The 23,017-nt window shown below is 38.9% G+C and overlaps 1 protein-coding gene across 1 annotated transcript; it reads right to left on the bottom strand.

The window, feature by feature from the left end:
- Positions 1 to 9,971: 9,971 nt before the first annotated feature.
- Positions 9,972 to 14,165, bottom strand: LOC122009785 (cyclic dof factor 3-like). The gene is made up of 2 exons (XM_042566075.1): positions 13,736 to 14,165; positions 9,972 to 11,777 (listed from the first exon to the last, which is right to left on the bottom strand). Exons 1-2 carry the CDS (start codon positions 13,910 to 13,912, stop codon positions 10,407 to 10,409), a joined length of 1,548 nt encoding a protein of 515 aa, XP_042422009.1. The 5' UTR covers positions 13,913 to 14,165; the 3' UTR covers positions 9,972 to 10,406.
- Between the last annotated feature and the right edge of the window lie 8,852 nt (positions 14,166 to 23,017).

The raw sequence follows: 23,017 nt of genomic DNA on the forward strand, positions 1-23,017 counted from the left end.
AGCCTACACGGCTGAAAGGAAATCACACAACAGCATAAACGCAGTGGAAAACACAAAACAACACGAAAAAAAAGACCAACAACAGCACTAACAAAAATGTCTGCAACCACCAGACTAGACTCCAAAAATTCACATCGACTCATTGAAAAGCAAAATACACAAAATCAACATATCATCCAAACAATAATAAAACAAAACAGAAAACTATCCTTGAGTGTGACGTGGGACTGGCAGCCGACATCTCTCCAAGCATCCATAAATCATCTACTGCTACCTGGCGAAAGAAAACCAATTTGCAAGGTGGTGAGTATTGAAACTCAACGGGTATAGGAAGATAGTGCATGAACATAATATACAAATAGAAGGAGAGCCAAGAGTATACAGTCTCATACGAGGAATAGCAGATACTAAGATAAAACTATAATAAATACTCGTACCTGATGTCATATCCTAGGCTAGTAAGAGGAGGTAGTACTAATCTGCTACAGTACTACTCATAGCTACAGAGATAACATGTAAGGTATATACAAACTTCCAATAAATGAACCAATATCTAATTATCTACAATGAGAATATATCTCAACCTAAGTAAGCATATCAGCATATGTGAACAACAACAGTAAGCAATAACAGCATATATATAGAGCAGCAGACAAAACCAATATAATAATAACAGTGTATGCACGGATGGTCACTCCCGCCCACCTCTCCGCACCATGACCCCTGTATGGTCGAGAGGCCGGGTCAGTGACAGACTGTACCACTCTCGAGTGGCCGAGGGACAGATTGCGTAGTAGATAACTAGCTACATCTGCGATGGGGTCCTGCTGCTCGTACTCCAGCTACCACTCACATGAGTGGTGTGACACGACAGACAAGCGGCATCGACTCCACTACCACTCTCTCGGTGGCGAGGATCTGGCGTCGTCGATGACATGATCACGAACAATCTGGCGATCGTCGTATATATATGTAAAAGCGAAGCGGTGTATGCTCATGAAGCCGGTACTCGATATAAATCGTAAATAACAGTCAAAACATACAAACATGGTATCTAGTATCTGCTACTGATCATGGACAACAACAAGAGACTGTATAGATATGGAACGAATTTCTCAAAGATTGCGTGGAAGTATCAAGCGCAGGAAAGTAAGAGTGGAGTCAAGGTAAACAGTCCTTATCCAAAATACTTCATGCACTAAGGTCAAAGTACTAAAAAAAACAAAGCAAGAAGTACCCGCCTTTACTAAGTAGTCTGAAACAAATCATGCTCCGTCACGTCAAAGTGCTCGTTTCGAAACAACGTCCTGCAATCATGTACTATACAATTAAGCTAATCTCACAAGAAACAACAAACTAAACTCAAACCCAACTTAGGTTTCTTAAGAAAACATTGTAGACACGTCCACCTAACCACACTAACTCCTATCCCTTCGAAAATAAAAAAAAAACAAACATGACATGAAGAATAAAAACTCCAGATCCATCCCAAGCTCAGGAATACCCACAACCAAAACCACCTTCCAACTATGTGCCTCCATTCCAGATCATTAAAATAAAACAGCTCAAGTAACCAAGACCTTACCAAGTTCCACAGCTCCAGAGCAATAGATCTTCAAGAAGACTCACCTCTATAACCTCTTGAGGAACAACACAAGATATCCAATATCCAAACCCCCAATAACATAAAACCATCATGAAGGAAAACAATCAAGGCCAACTCAACCGTAGGAGTAAACTTACAAAATGAAGTAGCTCAAGAACTGCACAAAGTGACACTAAGACATCACGGAAAGCTCAAATCTCAACATCCCAGCACTAAAAAATCAAATCCCCGTTCAACAAGCCAATCGAACCTCGTGAGCAAGCAATCGACCCATATTAGCTCCTAAACCTTACCTTACAGAAGCCATGCCCACAAAAAAAATACTTGCTATTAACCTACCAAAATCATCCAATCCATACTATAAGGGAAATTACTTACCGGGTCAGTTAGGACACGACTCGGTGAAAAGGTCATCGGATGTGGTTGCGAGAACTCGCAAGGAGAAGAGGGATGAAGGCTCGGTCGACGCCGGGATGAGCAACGCCGGCATGATCCCGTGCTGTGGACAGAGGCTGCAGTTTGGTGATCGCGGGAGGGAGCGAGGTCGCAGCTATGGTGCACGCGTGAGAGGAAGAGAGGGTGTCGGCGTCCGGATGCTCGCGGGAGGAAGAGGGATGGTGGCGCATAGGCTTAGGGCACGGGAGAGGAGCTCGGCGCTGGAAGGGGAAAGAGGAGGTGTCGAGTAGGTTATGAGGGTTGGAGAGATTTTATAACAAATACTTAGGTTTAGTGCAATTAAACCCTAAGTTGATTTCCTTAATCAACTCCTACTTCCGGGTATTCCTAACAGGCTTTTATCGGCCTCATTAGTGCATCCCCTCTAAATTCATCATACGAGCTCCAATTAAATCCCAGAAAATTTCTAAAAATTCCAATAAAATTATTTGTCAAATAACCCTATTTTTAATTATTATTTTGTTGCCGTATTTTACAAGGCTTCCGCTCTGGCTTCTCGTCCCTCAGAATGTCGCACACGTCCTTCTCGTCCACCGGTGTACTCTTCCGCAGCACCTCGTCCCTCGGATCTATTGAGCCCATCGGCTCCCTTCCCATGTCATCCTTCTCGCTAGTTATGCCTTCTGCTCGACTTCTTGTGTTCCTAAACTCCTACACACTTAGACATAATGATCAAACACAACAGGACCTAACTTAACTTAATTGATCACATCAAAACAATCACGTAGTTCTAACAATCTCTCTCTTTTTGATGTGCATCAACCCCAGTTTAAGTTAGGGATAAAATCAAACAAATTACAATAAGTATTATAAAGAAATTGTAATAATAACATTTTAGGAACATTAAGTATAATGTTGCAAAATTTAAAATTTTATAATGTTGTAAAATTTAAAATTTTAAAATAACCCCCTAAACTTGTACCTATTCCTCCCCCTTTGATCATATCAAAAAATATTAAAAAGTTAGAAAGTTTGAAATAAATTTTAGGAGACTTAAAAAAATTTCAATAAAGTCATACTTTGTATTCGAGAAGAAAGACTTTTAAAGAAAATATTTTGTCAATTCTAAAAACTCAACTAATCCTTAAAAACATTTTAAAACTTGTTAAATGATTATAACAGCAAATCATTTTACAGTTAGTCAATTAAACATTAAATTCAACAATTAAGTTTTAGGTTGTGGTGAGTCACTAGGCCTTCTTGGATATTGGAACAACAATTGCTTTTTTAGACAAAGTCTTTTAAAGAAATTAATATTTAATTTCCTTTCTGATATTTTAACCCTGTTTTAAAAACTTTAGTCTAAGCATGACTTTGGAACTCAATATAGTTTCATATCTATTGGATTAATCAAAAATTTTGAAGGTATATAACTTCAAGGGATCTTTCTAATTTGACTTCTGTGAAATCGTAAATACCAATTTATCCTATCATAATTTCTAATTTTTTATTTTTGAAAGTTACTTAATTTCAAACATGAATGTTCTTTTTCCAAAGTTTTGATTTGCATTTTCAATTTATCATTTTCTAGTTTTAAACTATCTAATTATCTTTTCAAATCAATGTTCTCTTTTTCTAATTTTACTAAATCCTTGAAAAGAATCAATGTTCTACTTGAGAGATAGTGCACGTACCTCACTTACCTTATGTTCTGATGCTTCCCTTCATCGCAGCTTTCTTCTGATGATTCTCCCCCTTTATCGATGCTCATTTCTAAGCTGCTTTCATCTTCTTCTTGGTGGTCGGCCGGTAGAGCTAGTCCGGAGAAAGCCTCGATCTCGAACTCAGAGAATCATGATTCATCCCATGTGACCTTCAAGTTCTTGTGCTTTGTCTATTACCCTTGTCTTTCACCTTCTTCTTTAGTTTAGGGCATTCATCTTTGATGTGTCCTTCCCCTTGGCAGTTGTAATATCGGACCTTTCTTGTACTCCAAAGGTTCTTCTTAGCATTGTGACTTATTAAATTTATTAGATTTAATGTATTTACTAAATTTTCTTACCATTAAAGTCGCTTCATGTCCATCAATTGACTCGTCGGAGTCTGAATTGTCCATTTTTGACTTTAGGGCAATGTTCTGGCTCGGTCCTTTTCTTTGTCTTGTACACCGAGATTCATGTAATTCGAAAGTGAAGAAAAGATTTTCTAAAGTACTCACCTCAAGATCTTTGGAGATATAGTAGGAGTCTACTATAGATGCTCATTCAAGTGTTCTCGGAAATGCATTTAAAGCATACCTTAGTGTGTCCCGATTGGTTACCATTTCTCCGATGTTTGTTAGGCTGGTGATTACCTCCTTGATTCTTCCGTGTAGTTGAGCAACTGATTCGCTTTCTTCTATTCAGAGATTGCTGATTTGGTTCCGGAGTAGATCCTGTTTTGCGAGTTTGGCTTCAGACATACCTTTGTTGGGATCGAAATATAGCTAGAGGGGGGTGAATAGCTCGTCGCGTGCTCATGGTCGGCGTTGCCTGTTTCTTCAAAGATGTGCAGCGGAAATATACAAGAAACAACACACACAACGCTAACAAGTAGATTTACTTGGTATCCACCTTCAAAGGAGGTGACTAGTCCAAGGATCCACACACTCACACACACCTCCACTAGTAAACACTCCTTTTCGGTAACTACCGAAGGCGGAGAAGTCCTACAAGTTCACACTACAAGAAGAAAGGGAAAGGATACACAAATACAAGCAAAAGCTTACAATGAGTATAGAAAACCCTAACCCTAGCTTTCTTTCTCTTGTTGTAGATCCGCCTCTTGACTTGGAAAAACCTCCAAGAGCTTCAAGAACTGGCGGTGAGAACCCTGTGGAGAAGCTCTGTGATCGCAGGTGAAGATCGGGAGAAGTGGCCGAGAGTTCTCTTCAAGGAATCACACTCCTGCAGCCTTTATCTGCGCCAACGGTAGGATCCCGATCGATCGGATTGCTCCCAATCGATCAGGGAGACTTTGGATCGATCGGTCGATTGATTCAGAGCGCCTCTGTACTCTGCGAGAAATGCCTGGATCGATCGGCTGATCGATCCAGCCTTTATCGTGTAAAAACGTGCCACCCCAATCGATCCACCGATCGATTGGGGTCTCTGGATCGATCGCCCGATCGATCCAGAGACGTTCTGTGCGCTCTGCGACTTGCCCACTCGAGGCTTGTCGCAGGGACCTTCCCAATCAATCGGCCGATCGATTGGGCATCAGCCAATCGATCGGCTGATCGATCCAGACATTGGTTTTTTGCCCAAAACCAAGTCCCAAGTCCCCAAACCAACATCCGGTCAATCCATGACTTGTTGGTTCATCATGCCTAGAATCTGGTCACCCTTGACCTGCTAGGACTCTCTCACCAAGTGTCGGGTCAATCCCTTTGGCTCACTTGGACTTTTCCTCATCATGCCAAGTATCCGGTCACTCCCTTGACCTACTTGGATTTTCACCAGATGTCTGGTCAGCCTTAATCCATCTGGATTTTCCCTTGCCTGGCTTCACTCACCAAGATTTTCGTTCTGCCTAGCTTCACTCACTAGGTCTTTCACCTGGCTTCACTCACCCGGATTTTCCTTCTGCCTAGCTTTACTCACTAGGTCTTTCACCTGGCTTCACTCACCCGGATTTTCCTTCTACCTAGCTTCACTCACTAGGTCTTTCACCTAGCTTCACTCACCAGGATTTTCCTTCTGCCTAACATCCCAGTTAGTGTTGGTGCAACCTTAGGTCAAGGTTGACCTGGTTGACCCGACTCGAGTTGACGTGACTCGAGTTGTATTTTGATGTTTGACTTGGGGAGATTGTCGGTGCAACCTTAGGTCAAGGTTGACCTAGTTGTGTTGCATGTTGATGTTTGACACTCGTGAGAGAGTTCTATTCTTGATGTGGGACAAGAATAGATGTTTGGGAGATTATTGGTGCAACCGTAGGTCAGGGTTGACCTGGTTGACCTGATTCGGGAAAAGTCCAAGTATGGAGACTTGGCACGGAAAAGTCCAAGTAGGGAGCTTGGCACTGGAAAAGTCCAAGTATGGAGACTTGGCACGGAAAAGTCCAAGCAGGGAGCTTGGCACGCGAAAAGTCCAAGTATGGAGACTTGGCACTGGAAAAGTCCAAGTATGGAGACTTGGCACTGGAAAAGTCCAAGTATGGAGACTTGGCACGGGGAAAGTCGGTGAGGGCTGGGAGAAGTCCTAAGCGGGATGTTAGGCGGTTGGAAAGTCTGGTGAGTGAAGCCGGTGGTGGGAAAGTCCTAACTGGGATGTTAGGCGGTGTGGAAATCCTGGTGAGTGAAGCGGTGGAAAGTCTGGTGAGTAAAAGTCGGGCAAGGAAAATCCGGATGGATCGGGGATGATCGGACTTACGGTGTTGGAAAGTCAAGTAGGTCAAAGGATTGACCGGACACTTGGCGAGGAGTTCTAGCAGGTCAAGAGTGACCGGATGCTAGGGATGAAGTACCAATAGGTCAAGGTTGACGGATATTGGTTTGGAAGTCTTGGGACTTGGTTTGGGCAAAACCAAGCTCGGATCGGTCACCGGACCGATCGAGGTACTGTTTGCTCGATCGATCGGTGACCGATCGGATCGAAGAAACTCTGTTCGATTCTTGATCGATCGGTGGCCGTCGACAAGCGAAAGCGAAAAAAGCGGGTTGATCGGTCCACGCAGGCCGATCAGGCCATCGATCGATGCGGGACCGATCAGGAGACGATGTCGCGAAGCACGGCGAGTTGGGATCGATGCGTGGACCGATCCGGTCTGATCGGTCCACGCATCGAATCTGCGAAGGTTACGTGCACTAAGCGGTCGATGCGGGGACCGATCGGCCCTGATCGGTCCGTAGGCCGATCGAGTTCTAGCGTGCGACGCAGCGGCTAGTTTCTTCACCGTCTTCTTGGCGGTATAAAGGGGTGGGGGCTGCTGCGCAACAACTTCTTCCTCTTCTCTTCCGCTACAGAGCTGCTGTTACGGTGCTTGAGCTTTGTTGAGCTCTTCTTAGCTGAGCTTCTCTGGGATATCCTGCTGTTGTAGGTGTTCTGAGGAGCTGCTGCTTCAACGAAATCCAGTCGACGAGAAAGCAAGATTGGTAGAGTGCTTGTGTATTCTTATTGTACTTCTTGCTTATTCTTTGTACTTGTACTCCTGTTTGCTGTTGCAAACAAGTGTGGCGAGGTTTCTCCACCCAGAAGGAGTTTTTATTAGCCGGTTTTCCGGGGACTCATCCACCGACGGATTGATTGGGTTCGTCCACCTTACGGACACGCCGAGGAGTAGGAGCATCATCTCCGAACCTCGTACATCGCTGTGTTAAGGTTTGATATTCTTCCTTTCGTTTCTAGTTTATTTTTCCGCTGCGCTAACGAATTGTAGGAAGAAACGAGCGATTTGGGGCGGCTATTCACACCCCCCCTCTCTAGCCTCCATACGAACGATCCTAACAGTTAGGACTTCCCAGTCAAGTATCTGGTCAACCTTGACCTACTTGACTCTTCTTCAACCAACCTGATCAGACCCTGATCAGAGGGGAATTGCACCAAACAATCTCCCCAAATGAACAACTGCACCTGCACTTATCCATATCATCGAAGTCTTGTATTGTCAAATATCGAAACCCAAACCAAGACTCAAGCTTGGTCAACCAGGTCAACCTTGGCCTAAGGGATATTGCACCAACAACCTTCGTGTAGTTCCAGGAACTTCTTCCAAAGTTCCTTTGTTGATTTGTAGCACCGATTCTATTGACTTCTTGCGGAGGTAGCATTCTCAGTAGATGGAATTCGGCTCGTCCATTTTCCACGAAATCTGCTTGCTCATTTTTGGTCCATTGATACTCCTCTTTGTCTTTCGATACTACACATTCATATTTTAATATTAACAATAAATCAAAACCAGTTTTAAAAAATACTTCCATGCGTTATTTCCAAGATGCAAATTCTCTCTCAAATTTTGATGGGTAGACTGTCGGTCTGGCCATAGTTTCGGTGTTTCAGCCGGCGGTTAGTCCTTCTCAGGCGGTTGGGCTATGATACCACTTGTTAGCACAACGGGGCCAGCAAGAGGGGGTAAATTGCATGTTAAGAAATAAAAAGAACCTTTCATGTTCTTTCAACTCTAATAAAAGCAACAATAATGATAAATTAAAATAACGACTAGAAAGAAGAGACATAAGGTTTACTTGGTTACAAGCTAAATGGTTGTTAATCCAAGGCAAGTGAAAGCGCAATAAAAATCTCCTTCGTTGAAGGCGAAGAAGCCTCTTACTCTCGTTAAAAGGCTCAAACAGTTGCTAGGAAATGATTACAAGAGTTGATATTAATTTCCTAAGTCCAAGGGTCTTTTTATAGCCCCTGGGAAACTTTATCTGATGCTGGAAGGCGCCTCCAACAAACTTGAAGGCGCCACCAGCAAGGTAAGTACGGATAAAACCTTATCCTCTTTCAATGGAAGAATTTGCCTAGTCGAAGGCGCCCTCGTACTGTTCATCGAAGGCGCCTTCCAGCCATGGAAGGCGCCTTCCACGGTGAAGGTGCGGAGGCGCGTGGAGGCGCCTCAGAGGCTCGCGGAGGCGCCTCGGAGACACGCAGAGGCGCGTTCAACTCCCTTTGAAGGCGCCTCCAGCAGTATTTCCAGCCTTCTTTTTGCTCTTCTACTACTCTGATCGCCTGGGTGATCGCAGCCATCCGAGATAGATAGGGCTCACCCGAACTCATTTCCCGGTCTTCTCCTTGAGCAGGCTTCCGCTCTGACTTCCCGTCCCTCGGAATGCCGCACACGTCCTTCTCATCCACAAATGTACTATTCCGCAACACCTCGTCCCTCGGATGTACCGAGCCCGTCGGCTCTCTTTCCGTATCATCCTTCTCACTAACTGCGTCTTCTGCTTGACTTCTTGTGTTCCTAAACTCTTGTACACTTAGACACAAGGATCAAACACAATAGGACCTAACTTAACCTGATTGATCACATCAAAATAACCACGGGGTTCCAACAGCATATCGCAAAAAGATCATGATTTTGCCCAATTTTAACAGTCTAGAAAATAATTTTCAAATGTAGAGGGATCATGCATTTCAATCTAATGCTCTAATACCAATGAAGATTGAAATGCATGGAATAGTCAAATACAAAACCGTAAAACTTACAACGATACGCAAGGATGAATCCCGTTCTTCATGCTCATCGTCGGAAGATCAGTGCTTGCCGTCCAAAAAGCAATTACGAACAAAAAACCCTTCAAATTTCATAAACCAAATCCCTCTTCCGCCGACGATGTTCTTGTCACTGATACAAAATCAGGCACCCCCCATGCTTCACTTGGACACTAGAATATATATAGATGAAGGTTACTTGTAGCAGCTGGTTATGGGCAACTGTGCAGTTGCAATGCACATCGTGCATGTCCTGTACACGCCCCACATCTAATCGTTCGAATCTCAAGGTTGGTAAGGAATGCATAACTTAGTTCAAATTACTAAGACAATTGAATTGTTGAACCACTTGTATTTTTAGAGTATCCACATAAACTTCCTTATCCAAAATATATAATTTAAGATAAAAAATTTACTTTATTAAATTTAAATATCCATTTTTTAATACATCATATACTAGTTTTCTTAGTTCTTTCTCTTTTCTATGTAATATTTAGGGAAGGTAGATGCTCTTAAATTTATCCTATGAGCAAATCAAGAGAAGACTGCCCACTTCCAGACTAATCAGCAGACTAATAATATATATATATATATATATATTAACACAAGATGTTATCGAACACTTCTTTTGTACCGATTCGTGGTAATGAATCGCGTTGTCAAGGTTGAAGCACAACGGTAATGTTGGCCGTCACTCGATCTCGATCTTCTGAAGTTGGATAGTGATCTAAAGCTGAAAGAAGAACACAACTAGCTAGGTTCTACTGGACAAATACGCATCTGAACTCAAGGTCATTGCTTATATTCACAAAACAAACAAGTAAAATTCCCTCTCTGAGCTTACAAACAAGTAATTTAAACATCTACAACTTTCACTGCCCAGATAAGGTTTATTTCTACAGTTATAGGCTCAATCTTCTTGTCATGGTTGGCGACACCTGTGATACAGGAGATTATAAATACTTTGATATCGTATTTACAGCAGGAGTTCGTCCTTGAGCAATATAGAGATTTCGACAAGCCTCATGATTGTGCCAGCTAATTTCACTAGTAGCCGAGGCAAATTCTATTGTCAGTGTCTCAGGTCTCATGATCCTGCTTCCTTGCTAGCATTTGAAAGCAGTGCCAAATCCTCGCCAAGCAATGTCTTCAGTTCTTCCAATGCATTTGTAAATGAAAAACTTACTATGTAACTTCTGAGGTTCTCTTCAAGTGGTTTCTTGGAAGGATTGCGATCGAGAGAGTGCGGCAGGATTCGCATGTAGTACCTGTTCAGCATCAAATTTGCGAACCTTGTTTTCAGCCTTCGAATGGAAGATGCTACCCATATCAGGCTTGATGCCTAGGGTAGCCCATATAGAACTCTTTGCAGCTTCATTTGGATCGTCTATTCTAAGTGTTTTTGGAACCCACAGAGACTTCTCCATCTTCTCCTCGCTCAGCAAACTTGAATCTCTGCAATGCTTGCCCAAAGTCGGAGAGACAGCCCCAGAATGGCCGCTATTGCTTGTAGAGGATGATGGAGATATGCAGCCCTCGGATTGGATCATTGGCGGGTTCCATGCACCATTGGGCCAGGCAGCAAAGCCCCAAAAGGGAGCAGGCATGAAAGGAAAAGGGAGTGTTCCTGCACAAAAAGGAGGAACTGCCATCATCCCTCCTGGACTCCAAGGAATTGAACTTGAATTGATGTTGCATGAACTTTCTGATGACTGTCGACCGACATCCGCCGGAACAAGAGGGTTCCATACGGGAGTACACGGATAAGCCCATGGAGCTCCAGGATAACACTGCAAATGAGGCAAAGGTGCGAGTCCATTATGGAAACTTTGTGTTCCAGTTTGTTCCACATCTGCTGCACTTTCAGCAGGTCTATTTTCCTTCACATTGGTGACTTCAACAGCAGATGCACAGGAAGGTTCTTCCCTATTTTCTCCGCACGTGGGGCCTGAATCAGCATTTGGAACTTGCTCTCTGATTTTGAGAACCGAAGCTATGGATTCACAAAGAGGAACTTCCTGTCCAAATTTAAGGACGGTCCCATTTCTGACCAGAGGTTGCGGAGAGTTGGAAGGCAAGCATGGGATAGCTCGCTGAAGAGTATCCAACTGAGCAGACTGCAATCCATCGGAAGGGACAACTAGATTACGACATTGCGAAGAAGAATTCTTACTTTTGCGCCTACCAGCACCCACAGGGACATTTCTCATTGTTCCACCGGCAGTCCAATATCTCTGACAGTTCTTGCAGAAGTGTCTAGGTTGGTTGACATTGTAGTTGTTGTAATAGCAGAATTTGGTGTCCATACTGTTACATCGAGGACACGGTAGAATTTTATCAGGCTTTTTGAGGACCCTTTTGGTTGCAGAGCAATCAGTCTCATTCTCGGCATCTTCAAAGTTAGCATTTGCTGTTTCTTTTTCAGCTGTAAGGGATATTTTTTCCTCATCGTCGTTGCTATTAGTCAAACTAGAACTATTTGGTGCACTGTCATTCTCTTCAGCAGGTGCAATAGTTGAAACATTGCTGATTTCCTTATCTTTAAGGCTTTCCTGATCGGTTACTTCTTTAGTTGTATCCTGAAAAAAAAAATACAAAGAAGACCATTTAAAACTAAAAAGCCATTAGAATAACTTGTCTATAGAATTTCATTGGCAGCATCAATTGTAAAGCTACAACAATAAGAAACATCGTTGACAATAAAAGCTCACCGACCCAACCTACAACACATGGTTTCCACTATTTCACTCTCTGACCAAACTAAACTAAAGCCTCCCCCACAGCAACCGAGCCCGCTCTAGCTCACTGCCACTTGGCATGGGCAGATGCTGCCCTGTCCTACATGGCTAGTCATCATTAGATTCTGCATTGGACCTGTGTCTATCTATCAGTTTGTGGAACAAATTATTACTGCTACTAGCTGTTCCACATATTGTCTTTACTGCTACCAGTTTGTGGAACTGTGCCTCTTGCAAATCAAATTGTCTTTACAAGATGTCTAAACCTTTTTGTTTCATAAATATAAAGCTTTAGTGAACTCCTACATACATCCACACCTTATAAGCTTTGACTTATATTAAATTCTCGACTTCATTTGCAATTTAAAAAAAAAACATGAAGAGGTAGATTGAGAAATGAAACTTAATCTAAAAATGGATGATTATCCTAAAATTGAAACACCACATCAATGTTTTCACTATCTTAGTATGAGCTTCTTGCTCATTCTTTTCCCTGCTTTAGTATGTTCATAACAGATTTGTATACTAGGAAGCAGAAGCCAAAATGAATGGTAGATGGCATCCCAAGGATATTCAAGAAATTAATCAAACCAACATTACACACGACTAACAGATTATTGCACTTAAGTGGCGATACAAGAAACAATATCCAGTGGCTTATTTAGCAAAAGATTCCAAGTAAATTCAAATTATATGATATTTGCTAGTTGACACCACAAAGAAACAAAATACCCAAATCGTATATTTGTAGAAAATAGAATTCAGAAACCAACTCTAAGTATGATATTTGCTGGATGGAGACCTTCAAACATGTGTCGACCCAATTAAACAAATCCCATATCTTCAGTTCTTTTATTGCAAACCCCATATTTTACCTCCATTAGTGTGTATGTAGATATAAATGTTTTCCACTTATAATAGATAGCCTATTCCTAATTATTGTCCTTGATCTTTTGAATAACAGATCTTCAAGCGATTGTTTTTTTGTTTAAAAATTGTGAATCTCTTATATATATATATATATATATATATATATATATATATATATATATATATATATATATATATATATATATATATTCTTATCCTTCCTCAGAAATGAACCCTGTTATGTTCGAATAAGTATTCAGCTTTAGTATCCATAAGTTTTTTGTGTGTAACATGTAACAACCTGACCTGGATATAATTCAACGCAATTAGTCTAATCATAACTGAATCTCTGCAGGTCAATTGAAGCTGCACGAAACCCTCGAGGACATTATAAATAGCAAATATAACAACATGCTTCAACTTTTACTAGCAATTGAGGCAAAAGAACCTCAATTTATCACTGGTCTCAATAGCACAAAAGGAAAGAGGTTTAAAGTAAAAGCACTCAATTCATAGAAAATAATCATAATATCATGATAAAAATCAGATCTAGGCCTCTAAATCTCTGATAACAAAGTATAAGGTGTTGTTTTTTATCTGCAAAATCCTCAAAAGTCTAAAGAAGTTTAAAGGTCCTGTGAAAAGAGAATCAAGAGGGACAAACCAATCAGTTAAGAAATTCAAGAGCACTTTTCTCTATTCAAGAACTCATCAACCCCATCGTGTTTGTATCATATAGAAACGAGGAAAAGGAACTCGATTCTCCCTTCGAATAACCACCAACAAAAACTAAAACCCAAATCCGAACAATTTCGCCCGACGACAAACTTAAGCAGAAAAAGAAGCAACTTTTTCAACGAAACCCTAAGTAAAAAAGGCAGGTAGCAATCGAAGAAAACAGATTAAGCCAGTTGAATCTCCACTATTACCTTCTGCCCCTCCGCCACATACACAGAGACCTCCTCCTCTTCCTCCGCCTCAAAAACCTCGTCCTCCTCCGCCGTCGCAGCGGCGGCGGAAGCCGCCACCGGGATGGTGGCGCCAAAGAGCTTGATAGCCGGATCCCTCCCCTCCTCCATCTCCCCAGCGCTGCCCGATCGCTGCATCCAAGACTTCAACAGCAAATCCAATCGCCTCAGCTCCGCCTCCGCCTCGCTCTCTGTGAAACGAAACTGAAAAAGAAAACGAAAAGAGACCGATTTATCCCACTCACTCTTTTCCCCCCAGCCCCGCGACCGGATATCACCGGTGCCCTAGCGCCACGTGCGCATCCGAGTCGGCGCTGAGGAGCGCTCTCAGCCACGAATTCTCGTGGCCGGCGATCCCTCCCGATGACGTCATCGTCCTCCACTCAAAAAAGGGACACAGGAAAAAAGGAATTGCGCGAACTACAACAGCCCCACGCACCGCCCTCCACGTGCGCGTCCGAGTCGGCGCTGAGGAGCGCTCTCAACCACGAATTCTCGTGGCTGGCGATCCCTTCCGGTGACGTCATCTTCCTCCTCTCAAAAAGGCAACGCAGGCAAAGGATTCGCGCGACCTGCAACAGCCCCGCACCGCCCGCCACGTTGAACATCCGACGCCGTCCACTGCGAACGCTGGATCCTCCTCCTGCTCGTAGATCTCCCACCGACTGCACAACCGCCACGTGTCCGTCAAGATTGCGACATCAAAAAAGATAAGATAATTTATAAGTAAATAAACGATATTTTTTTAATATTAATAAATGGTCAGAACAGGCCCTTTTGATCCACAATTAAGAGCAGGGACATGAATTAAAATACAATAATTCACGGCCACAATTTGAAAAAAAATCTGGATAAAAAGCTATCAATTAAATAGACGCAACCATAAAGAGTGGGTCACAAAAAAAGATGACTTTGGCAAACACCTTTTCCATGGCTTTTTCCTCTTTATCCCTTTTTTTATATATTTATTTATTTATTTTTGATGGCTGTGAAAGAAGGATCTTCTTTTTTGCTCCTCAGTCATTTGGATATTTATTAATTTAATTTAATTGATACTGTCCTTGTGTTCTTCATGATCAACTGTCTGTCGCTTTTCCTGCAAACTGTTTATGCAAGATTTTTTTTAGATGATTTAGAAGCAAAAAGTAAAACTTATTGTCTTCTTTCATATGATTTAGACAGATTTGTAAATTGCAAGTTTATCCAGAAGGGTTTTTTTAGTGGCTCCATGATTAATGGTATCAAATAAAAGTATAATTTATAATTTATTTTAAGGTTACTTTTTAACTAGTTTTTGAAATTAGTATTATTGTTATTGTATATCTGTCATTTTTCTTTAATATTCTTCTGAAATTAATATAGTTTTTCACTAGTTTTTGCAAAAGGTGGATTACTTTGTCCATATTTTGAAGGTTTTTATTGTTGATTAATTATTGCGAACATGGAATTTTTAAAAAGAAAAGTATGTGGATAAATCTCTTCCAATTTTATCAATGTTAAAATATTTTTTAATATTTATTGTTGAAGAATGTTTATTAAATTTAGATAATTATTTTTCACTACACAATACATCAATTACTCTAAAATTTTTATTATCTTTATTTTTTTTATTATTATTTTTTCACTCTCTTATATCTTTTTATTATTTTTTTCTTCTTAGACAATATCTATTTTTTATTATCCAAATCATTTTCTTTATTTTTTTTCTCTTTCCTAAATTAAATAATATTTTAATATTTAGGGAATGAATTTTATTTTCTAAATTTAGAGAAGTATTATTTTAAAAAAAATAAATTTAGGAAATGGATAAATTATCTGATGCTAGACATGAACCCGAGCCGGGTTAATGGGTCGGTTACCTGTTAACCCGGGGCCCCAAAATCGATGGAACGTCGATTAACCTCTAGTTCAGCCTGTCGATTTCATTTTTTTTTTGTTTTGTGGTCATTAGCCATTGGAACTGTCGGTTCCTAGCCGTTGAGGGAGATGGAGAATTTTTTTGGATATTTTTTTCAACGGTTAAGATCATTTAACAGTTTTTTGATCAATGGATATGATTTAGTATTCTTAACTATCCAAACTCTATAAATAGGGAGTTCGTTTCATCATTTTCACAAGCATTTTCTCTACTCTCATTTTTCAATTACACATTCTCTATATGCTTTCGACTCCAAGCCTTTTTTTTTACATACTTTAGTTTCTAATTTTCAACTAAAATAGAAGGAAGTCATGGAGGTTCATCATCTCGATCTCGAAGGGAAAAGAAAATAGTGAATTCACACGATAACCCCAACATTCAATCCATCAATGATGAGACATAGCACCTTCCGATTCCGACACCCGGAACACAAGGAAGTACCAATGCAATTAATTCTAAAGTTCGGAAAATTTCTCTTCTAAAATCTTATATTTTCACTAAACATTTTGATAAAGTCATTCTTCCATCGGGAGAATTGCGTGTAAAATGTAAGCACTGCAATGCTTCCTACAAATTCTAAGCTGGCGACGGCTATGGGTTGTTGAAATGACATGTAGAAACAAAACACCCAACGGAATGTAAACTCGACTTTTTTCAAACACAATTATCTAGATTTTCTTCAGCTAGCAGTAGTACTGATTTCGATTTATTTTTATATTCTAATAATAACTTAAGAGAATCATTGGCTAAATTTGTTTCCGTAGAATATTTTTCTTTTAATTTTATATTTAAATGCACATAAGATTTTTATAAAGAATCTCTTAATCCATGTGCTAAATGTGTTCCTAGGGTTAATATTTACTCGTACAATTAAAAAATTAGTAAAACAAGAAAAAAATAATTTAATTAATGAATTTAGTAAATTAAATAATAAAATTTCTTTATGTGCTGATATTTAAAATGATCATTGGCAAACACATTCGTATATCAGTGTGACTTATCATTAGATCGATAACTCTTGGAACCTCAGAAAAAGATTGTTAGTGTTAGCGCAGCAGACACCGACAAGAGGAAGTGAATTGCCTAAAATCAGAGTTAGAAAGATCTTTTGCTTTTGCTTAGCAAGAATGCATAATTAAAGTAAGCAAATATAAGCAATTAACATTAAAGAAAAATAACTTTAAAAGAGTAGGTTAAAAAGTCCAGACTTTACTTGATTACAACCTAAATAGTAGTTGTTAATCTAAGGTGTTGAAAAACTCACTAAAAACTCCTTCGTTGAAAGTGAAAAAGTCTTTTACACACATTGACAGTCCATAAAAGACTAGAAAAGTTAATACAGAAGTTGTTCTTCCAGTTGTGTTTAATTCCTAGATCTAGGGACTTTTTATAGCCTCCTGGGATGATGTTGCCATTGGTTTTCGTCACTCAGAGGCATCTCCAAGGAGGTCCAAGGTGTCTCTGTTGGGTCGAGATGCATGTAAGAGAGGAGAGTAAATCACGTAGTTTTGAAAAAAAAAATCTTTTCTATTTTAAAATAAGTACGTAGTGGAAAAACTCGAAAACAAAAAGTAAGTAAAAGGACAAGTTCGGTTTTACTTGGTTCGGAACCTTCGCCGACTCCTACTCTAAGACCCAAGTCTCGTGGACCTATCGACGGGTAATCCACTAATAACCTCTTCCAGAACTACCGGAAGAGGTGATTAAGTACAAAAAGAGTAGGAGAAAGTGTAACAGGCTACACTTTTCTTTTTGCAATAATTAAGTAAAGTATTGAAACTCGTTACCCAACACTTTCAAAGATAGTTGGCTTAGGCTCAGTGTTGGACAGCTTCTCAGCGACAGTCAGGCGTAGCAAAGCCATACCAGGGCAACAGCAGGAAGCCAAAGCAGTTAGAACGCCAAAAGGACACGTAGAAGATCGTAATTCAAGTCTGTGTAGTGTGCTACTCAAACAGGACATATATAGCCTATGGAAGGAGCCTTTAACCACCTTGGAGGTGTCTCTAGCAGCAACTTTTATCCCCTTCGCTTCGGAGGCAATAAAATCTACATCCTACTAATTTTATCTTCAGGAAAGCACCTTCCAAGCCTTCAAAAGCGTCTTCCATGAACAGAACTCAAGGTGTCTTCCGTCACCTGGAAGGCGCCTATGATACTGTTCACCCAAGGGCTTTTGCGCTTCCTTTGTCCTATAAAATTATTAGTCCAATATAAAAATGTTTAACCTGCAAAACAAGGTTAGCATAATAATTATATGATTAGTTTGTGACTTAGACCTTATCCTCTAGACCAATATCTTGTCAGAGTCTCAATTTAAGTTTTTGAAATGGACCTAAATTGGACTGACGCCTATTGCCCCCTTAACTGGGACTCATCCTCACTGAGTCATTCTCCTCCAGTGAAATATCTCCACTTACCTACCAAATATCTGGTCCTCTAGATCTGTTTGGACTTTCTCTGGTCTTACTTAGTATCTGAACAAGCTGATCTACTAAGACTTACCTACAACACTGAGTTAGCACAATAGATATAATAGTAAAGTAAAACAATATTAACAGATCGTAGGATTTGCTGGTCTAGTCGACCGCGCGTGATCGACTGAAAACTAGTCGGTCAGATATTACTTAGGGTTACCTCCCCTAGGGTTGCCCAGCTTCACTCACTAGGACTTCCATTGTTTGGCTTCACTCATCAGGACTTCCACTACCTAGCTTCACTCACTAGGGTCCGGCTTCACTCAGCAGGACTTCCACTACCTAGCTTCACTCACTATGACCCAACTTCACTCACTAGGACTTCAACTACCTAGCTTCACTTACTAGGGTCTGGCTTCACTCACCAGAACTTTCACTACCTAGCTTCACTCACTTGGGTCTGACTTCACTCACCACGACTTCCCCTTGCCTAACCTTCTAGTTTAGACTAGTCTCTCAGTAGACTTCTCACCTGCCTATCCTTCGATTATGACTTACCCTTGCTAATCATCTAGTCTTGACTAGACTTTTCTTTTCCAAATATCAAATCTTGTTTGAATTAACCCTTGGTCAAAAATGACCAGACTTAGGTATATTGTCAAATATCGAAACCTTAGAGATTGATTGCACCAACAACCTCCAAGAAGATAAGCTTTACTCACTGAAGATAAAGCTTTATCTTCTTCCAACGGCTATTGAAGCCGCTTCCAACAAGCTTGAGAGCGCCTTCCATGAAGGTTGGAGGATACCTCTAGAAAGGTTGGAGGTGTCTTCCATACAAAAGGCGTGAGGGCACCTCCAACCTTGTTGGAGGCGCTTTCCACAAGGTAGATATGCTTCCAAATTGATTTTCTTCGCATGGATGATACTCCGGTTATCTAGAGTTGAGCTCACCCAAGCCCAACTCCAATCTTCTCCTCAAGCAGACTTCCTCCCCGACTTCTTGTCCCTTGGATACGTCGCACACGTCCTTCTCGTCCGCCAGTGTACTCTTCCGCAGCTTCTCATCCCTCGGACGCACCGAGCCTATCAACTTGCTTCCCGTGCCATCCTTCTAGTCCACTATGTTTTTTGCTCGATTTCTTGTGTTTCTAAGTTTCTACACACTCAGGCATAAGGATTATACCCAACATGACTTAACTTAACCCGATTTACCATATCAAAACCAACCTGTGGTATTTACAATTAGCTTATAGAGTTTTTAATTAATCACATACTGCTCGTAACATTGTACAATTATTATGTTTAATTTTAAAAGATTATAGATTAACTCACAAAATATTTTCAATATCATTAAATAATGTTAGTTCCAATATCGTTTTTATAAAAGAACTAAAATTTATTTGTTGGTGGTTTATTTTTTCATATGCATTATGTATGTCATGTTTTAAATTTATGTATTCAAGATGGATTAAAAATTTTAAAAATCATATTAAACTAATTAGAACTGTAATTTTTTATTTATGGTCACATCCATCTATAATGAAACAATAGGGTAAATTTTGTAGAAGTAACGGAATGAGACCTAAAAATTTCCATATGATGTACCAACCACGTTAGAATTTAACATATCAATTATTACAATATTCATTTCAATATAAATAATTTTTATATTTATTTTTTTCATAAAGTACTCATACTAATATATATTTATTTTTATAACAATGGAATATTTATAGTAATATTTGTGAAATTTTAAAAATATTTAATGATGCAACCGAATAACTTTCCGGTATTTATTATCCCACTACTCATTTAATTTTTTTTTAAAAAAAATCCTATTATAGTATTAGTTTTAAATAAACATATTGATAATAGATTTATATTTTCTTGCATATTAGTGATGAAGACTAAATGAGAAAATTATTTTTATGTTATTCCTGAAATTTATTTAATTATATTTATTTTAGATCCTAAATTTAAATTAGAAGTTTTACAAGAAATATTAACTTTGTATTATAACGCTTTAATTCAAATTAAATATTCTTCTTTTCCTGATCCAATTAATATTATATATAATACTAGAATTTATTTATATGATATTTATAATCAAATATAAAATATGAAATACAACCTAATATTATTTAAAATACAATAAACTACTAGTAGTAATTTAAAACATACAAAAGCACAACTTTTATTAAAAAAAAAGACTAAACATCCATGAGAATCTTCAAGTTCCACAAAGGAACTTAAGAATTATTTTATGACTTCTTTTGATTTTAATGAAGCAGATAGTAAAAATTTCGATATCCTAAAATAGTGGCCACAGAAGGCTTAAAGCTTTCCCGTCCTCTCCATGATCATCAAAGAAATTTTTACTTGTCTAGTATCAACTGTTGTTGTGAAACAGACATTCAGTGCTGATGGCAACATATTAGATGAATGACGATCAACTTTGCCTCCTAACTCATTGGAAGCTCAAGCTTTACTCAACAATTGGATTAGAGACGAGAAAAGAATCTAAGGAATGTAACTTTCTAATGATGAAGTCAAAAATTTTGATACCGAAGGAACGAATATAACAAGAATAGGAAATGAAAGTGGATAATCACGCCACTTCTTAATGTAAAAGGATAAAAATATAAAACAACTACGTGAGCTTTAATTTTCTTATACCCTGAAAGAATACGTAAACATCTTTTTTAAAATAAATTTTAAATTTTTAAGTTTTAATTTTTAATATAATAATCTTGGCAAACCGTGAACCGAACTATAAATCAATAGTTTTGAATCGTGAACCGTAACTATCTTGGGCAGTTAAGGTTAAGGATCGACCTATCAGGAATCCGCGATTCTGAACCGTCGAACCGACGGTTTTAAACCATTGAACTAACGGTTCTGAACTGTCGAACTGACGATTTCGAATTGTTAAATTGACGGTTCTAAATCGTAGTCAAGTCTAATTAATGTAAAAAATTTATTTATCTATAATATAAAATTTAAGGTAAAGTATATGTTTAGAAGGGTTTATCAGAATAAATTAAGTACGTTTTTTAAAAGAATATTTTATTTAATTTGACATTAATAAGAATTTTAAAGTTAATTTACATAATTATCTTTTCTGTCATGAAAATTTATAAAGAAGGCTATTTTTGACAAAATCAAAAACACGATCTGTCCCACATACCATGTGTCAGTTCCTGAGAGACGGGAGGATCCACCAAGCCACGTCTCTTCACGTGGCTTACTCCGCTGACATGGCAACAAAAGATCTGCTCCCATGTCTAATTCTCGCCACACTTTTTAGTTTTTATTTTCTCTTTCTTGCCCACATGTCGCCATCAAGTAATTAGTATGAAATAATTTTTTTAAAAATAAGAAAAATATATTTGTCTGAATAAATTCTCCACCAGAAATGGAAGCATTAGATCACGTGACAAAGAGGAGCATACAGTGGACTTGAAGTGACATGTTTGCATAAAGTTAGATCATGTTTGAAATTCGTTGTATATATATTTGTATGCAATTTAGTGAAGATAGATTTTAAAATTAAAATTTTAATAATAATTTTAAAGTTTTTAAAAAATGCTTGTAGAGAGAATTAAAACAACAAAAAGTAATTTATTTGACAGTGTGTGTAAATAAACATAAATATTAAGGTGGAAGAGTTATATCCATAAAAATAGTCAATTAATTAGTGCATAAAATAGAAATTAGTTTTTAGAAAATCTCAAGTAATTTTTATAAATTAGAGATTGGGTGATGGGACTACTTCTTGGGGCTCCGGATAGGTCACATGAGTAGATCGAACAAGGGTTGACTTTGAGTCATCTCTGGCCATATACTTCCTAGTTGGATTGATTTCTATTAGGTCAGCAATTAACTGAGTGGGTGATAGATCGGATCGCCTTTGGGCCAAATAACAAAAATCAAGAATTGCTTGTTGTTAGGAATGTAATTGAGTTGAGTTGAATTTTTAAATGTTTAAATTTGACTGGTTTATAATTGAACCGAGTTCGAATTTTATTTAACGAATATATTTATGACACACGAGCTTATTCGAACTTTTATCGAGCCTAAATGAGTTTAATAAATATAAATTATAAATTTAAATATTTATTAAAAATTAAATTATATATTTAAAAAATATATAATATTCTTATCAAAATTTATAATTTTATTTCAATAATGAAATTTAATATATTTGTATATGTTTCATAAATAAAATATAAAATCTATAAATTTAATATCAAAACTATTATTTTTCATTTAAAAATTGATTATTCACGAACTAACAAACTGAATATTATAAAATTTGAACTTGGTTTGTTTATCTTAACGAGCCTTATGAAACGAACTCAAACGAACTTTTATCGAATCGAGCTTTAAATAAATTATGAACGACTTGGCTCATTTATACCCCTGTCTGTTGCTGATTTAAGGTGGAGAGAAATGGCATACATCTGGCTCTAGCAAGGATCAGTGAAGTGATGATTGCTCTGAACTAAATACAAAACTCTACCCGCTGCGGAATGAGCAAGAAGATTGCAAGCATCTGGTAGAACTAGAAGGGGGCCAAGGTGAACTTTAGTAAACCCTTTTGACGCTCACGTCAAGCATAGGTAAGAAGAGAAGACAACTAGAGGAAAAATGAAATTGCTAACTAGTAGAAAAATCAGTGTGCGCGTCTCCCAACCCGTCTACACAGGCACTCTTTTATACTAGATTTATTGGACTGTTATCAGGTGACTCTGCCTTTAGGTTCGTGGCCTTGACCATGAGCCCGATGTTAGGTCGGACCTACATGACTCTACGTTAATTGAGTTCTGTGCTTGCCACGTAGCTCCTGTTGTCGCTGCCACATCAATGATTGATAGTGAACCTTGTAGTGATCATGTTCACTTC

Source organism: Zingiber officinale, chromosome 8A, assembly GCF_018446385.1.
Source record: "Zingiber officinale cultivar Zhangliang chromosome 8A, Zo_v1.1, whole genome shotgun sequence".
In the NCBI taxonomy this organism is placed as follows: domain Eukaryota; kingdom Viridiplantae; phylum Streptophyta; class Magnoliopsida; order Zingiberales; family Zingiberaceae; genus Zingiber; species Zingiber officinale.

What these genes read in the sequence shown, in the direction of transcription:
- LOC122009785 (XM_042566075.1), bottom strand. Translation starts at nt 13,912, where the DNA reads ATGCAGCGATCGGGCAGCGCTGGGGAGATGGAGGAGGGGAGGGATCCG. An exon ending in ATGTGGCGGAGGGGCAGAAG is followed by an intron (nt 11,778 to 13,735) that starts GTAATAGTGGAG and finishes TTTTTTTTTCAG; the next exon opens with GATACAACTAAAGAAGTAAC.